The 10,201-nt window shown below is 40.5% G+C and overlaps 1 protein-coding gene across 2 annotated transcripts in view; it reads right to left on the bottom strand.

Moving 5' to 3' along the window:
• The window catches only part of vps53 (VPS53 subunit of GARP complex), a gene marked incomplete at its 3' end in the record, with an annotated part of 22,407 nt that extends 16,590 nt beyond the window's left edge, over positions 1–5,817 (bottom strand). For both annotated transcript variants that reach the window (XM_035679605.1, XM_035679606.1), the window contains 4 exon segments: positions 3,528–3,594; positions 3,690–3,739; positions 5,076–5,156; positions 5,662–5,817. In XM_035679605.1, coding sequence (XP_035535498.1) covers positions 3,528–3,594; positions 3,690–3,739; positions 5,076–5,156; positions 5,662–5,748 — 285 coding nt within the window.
• Between the last annotated feature and the right edge of the window lie 4,384 nt (positions 5,818–10,201).

The raw sequence follows: 10,201 nt of genomic DNA, 5'->3' as shown, positions 1-10,201 counted from the left end.
ACACACACACACACACAAGGAATGCTAACAGCCGACACCAGCTGTGCAAGGAATTTACCACTTTTACAAGCACCTCTAAGAAACACACAAAAACATGCACACACAAGCACGCACACACACATAAATACAGCTTGCACTGACAGCAGAGGATTAATTTTCCTTCCTGAGTGTAGTCGAACAGCAGCGCTTGGTGACAGTGTCATGGAGACATAGTCAAAGTCAAGACTACACCATATGACCAGGCCATAAAATCACAACAAAGTCATGTTGACATTTAACCCTTCAAGGGCAGTTTTAACCTGGCTGTTCTTAAACTATGCTAAAACTTTATCCACTAGGAATTCTTCTTCAATCAAGATGAGCAAAGCTGACTCTAGCTTGCATTTATCCCTCTTTCTTTTCACGCTTCAAACAACCCTTTGGTTCTTACATGATTGGAGAAATGAATTGGAAAAACAAAAGGCAGGTTAAGTGATTAATCTTTGATCTGAGAGTGAGGAGGAAGGGAGTGCCACTGAATCTTTAAAGAGGTTCCCCCAGAGGAGTTCTTGAGCAAACAAAGTGCATGCAAAAGAGGCCAAAACCTCCAAGGCTGCAATTGTCGCTCATGCAGACTCAGCTGAGTCCATCTGGCTCACTTCCTAGTGCTCATTTCCTGTATTTAGCCTTGAGGAAAGCAGAGAGAGACCACTGCCCAGAAGGCGCCTCAATGCCCGAGATGTTATCTGCTCTCACACAAACACGCACATGCACACTGGTGTATCCCTACCATGCAATAAGCAGCACATGTTCTATGGCACACATAGGCCATATCATAGTTCATTTCGAGGCTTGGGATGCACTTTACTCCTCCCTCTGACAGACATCAGCGTAGCTTTCTAAAGTAGAGAGTGTATTAAATGGTACTTGTGAGTTTAGGGCCAAATACTTCAATATATTCAACCCAACAAGGGTATTTTAACAGCTGGAACACTGCCTGAGCACAATGCTTCATGTAAACATTTTTAGGGAGACAATTTAGAGAGAAGAGTGTTAACACTTAACACTTCACTTAACAGAGAAAATAATAGTTACAAAAAATGTTTTGTCATAGCTAAGCCTGACAAAAAAGGAGCACCATTTTCTAATCCATTGTGTTATAAAGAGCAATATGCTACTATGCTGCTACTACACTATTCCATGTTTGTTGAACTTTCCCTTCATGTTCAGTAGGGAAAACAATACAATACAGTCTTGGCACAGTTGGAGTTTGCAGATTAATAGTCAGATTTAATAGGCTATACTGAACAAGTCACTAAACATAATTGAGACACTGAGAATTGAGAAGGTTATAAATGCTGCTAAACTCTACATTGGGAGACAGAAGAAAGAAAGCAACAGTTTAAAGAGTGTAAGAAAGAGCTCTGTGAAGACGAAAGTCTGGAAACTAAAGTGGCGAACAGCTTTTTCTGAGTTAACATTAAATATTTACATTAATGTCGATTCAATAGGAAGACCACCCAACACGGTTTTCTAATACAGCCCTCTTAATACCACAGCGGACATATAGAGTGCACACACACACACACACACACAAATCACACACAAAATACAAGAAAGAGAAGCGTGAATGCCAGGTTGCCAATCATGCAAGCAGCAAGTACAGCCTCACTATTAGGGTACGTAACGCTCTGCAAAGCAGCTTTCACATGGCAGGAAAGTTGCTCAGCAAACAATTAACAAGAATATGAATGGCAGGCAGTAACTGAGAACAAATGTTTGGTCTTGTTAATGAGATTTTCCAACTCAGACTTTGACAAATAGATTCCAACCAACATGCTTTCACATCCTCGTTTCCACTACAAAAAATAAAATGAAAAAAAAGAAGTAGTGAAAAATAACCCTTCATTAACACTATGATATTGAACTCAGCTGACTGTGGAGCAGGTGTGCATGCGGTATCCACATTGCTATGACAACGGGCAGGCGAGAATGACGTACAAAACTGTGTGTGGTGGGAATCTCTTGGCAGGCAGACTACAACCAGACAGAGATATTTCATATGTATGTATGGAACAGGCAGACTGGTCAGGAGATTCCCACCATCTGCCCTCATCTTCAGCACTTTAGGAAACAGCATCTGATCACATGAATTGCAGTCCGTCGTATGGTTACCAATTTGGCTCGTGGGGCTATGCGAGTATGCGTCTGTCTTAATGTGATGCCATAGCCAGCTTCAGCGTTTCCTGGTTATTCATTCACCCGAATCACCCATGCAAAAGCTATATGGACTCATGGCAAATTAAGGTCATGCTGATGTTATGTATTCATTACATCACCATGAAAAATCATCACCTTGCCTTGTTTTATGAAATAAACAATTTTTCGTTGCCAAGTAACAGCACTATTAGCCACCAGGGTCTGACCACTAACACAGTCACATTTCCACTCTCAGTCCTGTAGCATATTACTGTCTGACTCCCTACAGAAAAAAAAAAAAATCATTCCCCAGGCCTTTCTCTCTCCTGCTCTCCTGTGCCTGCCGTCCTTCTTCATAAACGTACGGTACCCATCTTGGGTTTCAGCCTGGGGATTGCATTTATCTCAGTGAGTGAGTTTGGTCAACAGCACAAATGACTAAATTGCTTATCTTGTTGGTTTTATTCTATTGCTGTCTTTATGTTTCAGTCGCCCTCTTGAAATGAACACCTCTCCATCTTTCCGTCTGCAGAAAGGATTTTCCCTCTGGAAATGTTGGAATGGCACTGTGGGGCTGGAAAAACAAACTCAAATTATTGTGTGTGACTGTATAATGTTATTGGTCTGGAGGGGATTTAGAGCGTTTTCGCTACCAAACGGTAGCTAACTGGGAAAGACAGGGCCACCAGGCCAGACACCCTGACGACAACGCACACCTAATCATGTCAACTGGTCAGAACATACACGGCTCACCGATCAGGTGTCACGTTCCTTTTAAGCCGCAACTCCTTGACAGAGCAAGGACCTGGATTAAATCACCATGGGCTGTTCTTTTCCGTCATGCTCCCACAAGAAAAGGCAAAGACTCAAAAGCCTGGGTTTAAAAGAAATTTAAGTATTTACATACGGGAATCTATTTCCCAGACGTGTTTTCCGTAAAGAGGGGCAGTTTGAGCAGGGGGAATGGTTCTGAGTCATCTTATCCTTTTCCATGGAAGCAATGCGGAGAGAGGAAAGAGCAGGCGAGCGGGAAGAACATGTTTTTCTGTGTTGGGAAACCATTCTAACATCAAGAGAAGGATGCTGTTTTGAACTCTGCATGTGATGAATAGGCCTGGTGGTGTGTATGTGTAATGTGCAAATGAGGTTGTTCATCTCCCCTGTTAGGGCAAGATCTACATGCTGTGTTTTCTACAAATTATTAAAAACTGATACCTAATAAAACATAGAACTGATATAAAAAAAGTTTTTCTAGCTGATAATATCCATTACAGAAAAACCATTTCAAAGTTGTTCCATTCTGTCAAACCACTGCAGTATGTTCCTTTATGACCTGCAGCTCAACTCACCTGTCTGCCATCCTGGCCCACATTGGTCTGGCCTCTCACCACTGTCCTGATGTTGTCATCCAGGCGCCTATTAAATGTGACATAAAATGGCACTTAGTCACACTGAGGGTAAAATAAAACAAAAACAAGACGTGTGTAATTAGGTCCATGACAAGAACTCACCGAATCTTCAGACGAATCTTGTTTACCACATCATCGATATTAGCCAAAGACTGAGAGGAAATACGAAGACAGGAAATCAGGTAAACATGAAGCAAGCTTTTGTCAACCATCCTAAAAAGTCATAATGATTGACATGAAGGAAACATTCTTTGTCGTTGCAGCTGTCTGGGTGGCTTAAAGGTCAAATACGTTAGGGGAGAATGAGGAAAGACAGATTTCCCACACACTCTTTTCTATGAGTAACACCCTTTATTATATCATTCTGGTACCTGCTGTTTTCTGTATTGTGCGGTTGATCCTATATTTTACACAAAAAACCCAGCTCTGATAGGATGACTTAGCTTCAAATTATACAAATCTGTACAATTACATCTTCATGTCAAATGCAGGGCAGTTGTGACCCACCACCGGTTGAATTATAACACACAGAACCCTATCAGGTGAAAATACAGGCACACTAGTAGGAGCCCTTCTGTATATAAGCACAAACTATAGGGTTACAGTGACACCTCATGGAGACAGAGTATACATAGAGATGTATATGGAATAAGTAGGCTGTATATATATAGCTGTATATATAAAATAAATACAAATACATACACACTCACAGACATTTGCGCCTGCATATGAACACATACACTGGCATGTGCAGTACATACAACCATTGACACGTGCACATAAATGTATACATAGGCTGTTTGTCTATTTGGTTGCTTTTATTCTGAATCTGTTTTATCCATTTGTTTGTTATGTGTGTAAGCCTTGATTTTAAACAGGGTTAGGGAATGAAAATTAAATTACCGCCAGCCAGATAGACACCCTATATACAGTACATTACATCTGTTACAGTCATTTCCCTTGGCTGTAGAGGCTTCCTGTAAGTCTATTTCTATTTCTTATATTCTATTATTACTGTTGAATAAAACAAAATCCATTTTCATCCATTCACAGATAAATGGTTTCAATCTGTGTAACTTCTGTGGTTTATTAGGTACATCAAATATTTCACAAACCAAAGCTCAAGAGGCATTTTTGTCATTTTGAGACGTCACTGAAAGAAAACAAAGGCTTAACATATAACATCAATGATTTCATGCTTCAGTGACAGGTATTGTGCATGTTGTCTCACTGTCACACTGTCATTGTGACTCACTGGAACAGCTGAGAGCAGGGTTATTGTTAATGTTAAAGTACGACTAACACCTGTGCTTTGCCTACTGTGACAAGTCAAAAATATCTAAGGTGAAAAAAAAGGCTGATTAAATTGATGTAAACCACAAATAATAAACCAAAGACATAATATGACAATCCACTATATAAGTCAGCTATCGGTATCAGTGTGTATGTCAGTCTGGCTGCAGGTGTGTGTGTGTCACTTCACTGTACCTGCTCGGTGGGAAACAGTGTGTTGATGTATTCCACAGCATTGAAGTCTGCTCTGTCCAGCGGGTCTTGGCTGGGGAAAACCTTGTACACAACAGGCAAACGACATTCAATCAGTCAGTCATGGCTGGCGGCGTTACGGTAAATATTTGATGTTGTATTGGGTTCGACATGCAAACTGGCGATGCGTTGTAACATTGCTCGGTGGCTTTCTGAAATAGCTCTGGCCAATAACTACTGACAACCTGCTACATGTTGGTAAATGAGCTGTGTGCAACGTAATGACAGACGGTATCCTTCACATTCACCACGACGGTCACCGGAGGGTAAAAGGGAAAGACAGCTTCGTAAACTGACGCCGTGCATTATTTCCTGCTCACTTTAACGTTGCCACAAGGTTTAAATCATCTGACGAAACGTTTTTGTACGTCGAACACTGTTAATAAAGTGGGGAGACCAGTGTTTTAGAGCTAGCGGTCGTAATAAGAGCAGTGTGACATCCAGTGAGCCTGCTAACAGCTGGTCGTGTGTCAGCAAGACGAGCTACAATGTTTCACTAACTGTGATAGTAACGAGGTGAAACGGCTACCTGTTCAATGGCTAGTTGCACCTCAGGGGTTAGATGCAAAATAGCCTCCAAATCCTCAGCGAATTCAAATTCTTCCTCTTCTATCATCGTCAAAACAAAAGCAAAGAGCTCTCCGGCATAGCACTTCCTGGTGAGGGGGGCCTCTGTGATACCTGATGACGCAGGAGGAACGGTGCTTTCATGGCTGTCGGAAATCACACACTTGCGCTCTAGAAACACGTACACATGAATGAGCATGATTTTTTATATTGATTGAGGTGTATGCAGCATATTGTTGTCTGACATTCAAAGTGCGTACCAGCTGTTTCCTTTATGTTTTTTATTCGTTTACCAAATTAATACATCACTAGGACTTTTTACTATTTTTACTTCTACCACTTTTACTTCTATAGCTATTAAGTTACCACAAAATAAATGTGTTAGACTGGTTAGTTAGAGAGGTTTGTTAGACATTTTGTTTTTCTTTAGGAAAATAATATATACAGGGTGACATCCATTTTGTACTGAAGGTGGGCATCAGGCTCCACAGGGTCCAGCTGAGGTCTTAGGGTGCGGTTCAGTAACATAAGGGTAAAAATGTTAATCAGAACAAGAAGGGGAAACATGGTGCCATGGAATTCAATTATATGTTCAAAAAACAACAACATTAAGGCCTCTGCTTTCTTATTTTCCCAATTAACTGAAAGACTAACTAATACTAATACTACTAATAAGGATATATGTTGTTGTTGTGCTGTACAGATGATGTCTTCCCTTTGGTTTCACAGGATCATGACATCCAAGAGCAGCAGTAATGAGGAGCAGGTGAAGGGACCAAGCTGCCACATGACCTCCCCTCCTGACTACATTAGCGACTCTATTTAAACACCACCTTTATAATAATTACAAGTAAATTAGATCAAATATAGACAGATAAAGGGCACTTTCTACTTTTCATTCCGCCTCCATTCCTTAAAGCCCTGCGTGAGCTCAGGTGATGAAAATCCCTTCTCAGAATGTTTTAATTAAATTTTACACAGCCTTACATCCTCTTCCCACATTTCCTGTCTTCCACACGACTTTAAATCTCTTCATAGCTCTGCTCCGATCCTAATAAATCACGGCCTGTCTGGCGTGACCTGAAACCTTACTCCACTGACAACTTGCCTTTATATACTAAATATGTTTCTATGACACCTACTGTATCAAGAAATCAGCCTCCTCCTACCACAATGACATAATTGCTGTCATCTGTGTGCACATCACCATTTAAGAAGCAACAGTGCCCCCTACTGTTACAAAAAGAAGCAACACCTAAATACACACACACACACACACACACTCATACTCCCTAGCCTCTGAGCATTAGATTGTTATGTTTTATTCAAACGAGGCATATAAACCCATAAAATAACTTTTAGTAGAGCATTTAAAGGACTTGACGGAAGAAGAGAAGCAGCGGAAGACAGACGAGTGAAGAGGAGGAAAGCAGTGGAGTGGTGAAAAAGCAGAAGATGAATAAGAGTGAGGAGAGTAGAAGACAAAGAATCAAGGAACGAGGGGGTTGAGGAGAAAAAAGAGAACAAAAAAGAGAGGAGACAGAAATGACGGTATCAGCTTTAACTGGATATTATTTATATGAAAATCAATAGGGCGGAGAAAAGGGAGAAGGAGAACAAGAGATGAGTTGATCCGGTGTAACAAGTCCTCATTGTACCTTTCGAAAACTGTCTTGATGTCTAATATCACGATGGCTCATTTTTATGACTGAAAGCAAAGTCATATAATTAAGAAAAGAGGGACATGGTTGGATTTATGACTCATAGGACAAAGTTACAAAGGCTTTTTGGTAAAATTGCTTAAATTCATTATCAAATAACTGTTGTCTGACATTTTTAAAGGATGTAGGGATGTACTAAAATGTAAAAGAGGGTGAGAGTGGAACACAAAAGAGGTGAAAGAAAAGCAATGAGAGAAAGAGGGCAAGAAGAGTAAAGAGATAGCTGAAGTATATTGTGTTAGTGTGGGACAGAGCAGCTGTCAGACGGCTGATATAAATCTCTCCCACAGAGGAAACACATCATGTTGCACAACTCACTAGGGGACACGACTAACACTGCAGACAAGCAGTGTGTTTGTGCACATACATTAGGGGTGTTGCAATACATTTTAATGACAACTGAAATATGAAAATGGGATATCATTTCCAGTCATGATTTGGTTAAGATGATAATGTGTGTGATAGGTCGAATAGATGCTACAAAAGAAACAAAAGTGCTGCATAATCCAGCTGTGAGACATCTGCTTAAGTGAAATTACTAATACAACCATGCAAAAACATGAACTACAACTAACAGCATCAAAGGAATGGTCTGACATCGTGGGAAACACGCTTGTTGAGTTAGATGAGACGATGAATACCACTCACTCATCTGCACATTCACTACAAAGCTGTAGACAGCAGTTGGCTTTCTAAGCTTAGCACGAAGACAAGAGCCAGGCAAGCTTTTTCCTACTGTTTCCAGTTTTTATGCTATGCGAACTGGCTACTGGCTCCAGGCACATATTTACTGCACAGACAGGGTATCAATCTTCTCATGTAATTCTTGGAAAGAAAGCAAATTTCTATAAATATCCTTTTGTTCTATATATTTTTTTAAATGCCTTTAATCTTTGCTTTCTTGTGAAATATTGGATCATTTTATCTCTTTAAGTCTTGAACAATCACTTACAAGAAACCATCTAAGAAATTTAGAGGAGAAATATGTTTGGTGGAGATGAAGCATGTGACAAGGGGTCCCAACGCTGCTTATTTGTAAGGGGTCTCAGGCCAATATCAGGTAGACATAATCCTGGTAAACGATATATTGTATCTTATAAATTTATTGTGTAAGCACACAAAAGTTTTGTGTATAAAATCTTAATCTGCAAAGTAACAAGTAACTATAGCTGTGTAAAAGTGTAAAAAGAACAATGTCTCTTTCTGAATTGTGGTGGAGTAGAAGTACACAGAAGCAGAAAACGCAAACTTCCTTATACTGGCATAACACATTTAGAGTCAGACTGGAAAAAGCAGCGTAGACAGAATGAGCAGATAGCCAAAGCTATCATCACTTAATTAGCCAGACGGTTTCTGATAGCTTGTGGAAAGCCATTTGCCGCTAATGCCTGAGCTGACTATGCTGAACTGTTGTCACTAACAGCTTTTATTCCCCCTGTTGGCTGGGCAGTGTTCAGGAAACAGAGACTTCAGGTCAAGCAAAAGCAAGTGGTTCAGCAAGGCAAAGCATACTTGAGTCTCTGGAGAGGAAAAGGAAGGCAGATGAGATTAGTGCATGTCAGGATGAAGTCATCACAAGGTCTTGGGCTTATTTGTGGCGATGGATGTGATGTCTTTCAGGGTCATTAGGAGGTCAAGATTTAGAGTACTTATGAGAGCAGTTGTTTCAAAGTCCTGAGAAGGAGAACCTTAATATATACCTTCATGTCAAGTTTGAGCAACAAATCCCATTTCCAGAATCTGAACATGTGTTTTCAACTACAAGCATCACCGCAATTTCTACATAACAATATGTAACATGAATGCTGCATGTCTACATGTTTACCCGAGAGTTCACCTGGTAAAAATGTCCAAGAGTCCTATGAAATCTTAGTGCGACAACCGCCTGAGAGCATCTGCATGTGTCACCACTCACCATCGCCTCCAAGGCTATGTTGAAAGCCTCAAATCAGCTGCTTTTACCATAATTTGCAACTGGAAAAGCAGAGGAAATTTGCAAAGTGGATGCAGCAGTCAGAGGCTTGGAGTGTGGTCCCAGGGTTTAACTACTCCTGGAAGAAAAGGAGGGAACGGTGTAAGCAGAACCAAATTTCCCTCAACATCCAGGCCAAGATGTTCTGCTTGACGAGATTTTCAAATATTGTTGCATGAGTCAAACATCAGTGTCTTGTGTACTGTGTGTAAAAAGTACGATAATAGCATGCTGACAACATGTGCAATATGGGAATAAAATGTATAATATAGAACTTCGGGTGACAAAAGGGATCACACATCACCGAGAACATGTATTGTGCTAAGGTCAAGCTACACAATCTGTACATTTAGGTCCCCTCTGCTTATTGAGTAGAGGACCAAAACCCATTCCTAAGATTAAACCACTGTATATTAAGAAGTAAGGTTTTAGATTATTTAGCTACATCTCCCTATTCTAACCCAAAGTTGTGTGTAGATGAATACAGCAAATCAACATCATGCTTAAAGGGTAACGTTGGTATTTTTCAGCCTGGATAATTTTTCAATTCTGTGTGTCAATGTGCGTAATAGGGAAAACAAGTTTTGAATTTGGTTCAGTATTGAGTGAGAAAGCTGCAGCGTGCAGCTGCAAAACGATCCTACGCGATATGTAATCCTTGCATCAGATTGTTATTATAGGTGTGACAGCATTATGGAAAGGATGCTATAAAACAAAATAAATGTTTGCAGCTTGATCCAGTCTGTGAAATCCTCTGTGGGCATAGGGTCACAGGAGGGTCACATCACCCACAGGAACACCACCAGTCT

Source organism: Morone saxatilis, unplaced genomic scaffold (assembly GCF_004916995.1).
Source record: "Morone saxatilis isolate NCDOM2014 unplaced genomic scaffold, NCSU_SB_2.0 Contig8, whole genome shotgun sequence".
NCBI classification, from domain to species: Eukaryota; Metazoa; Chordata; class Actinopteri; family Moronidae; genus Morone; species Morone saxatilis.
This window is presented reverse-complemented; position numbering and strand designations above follow the sequence as displayed.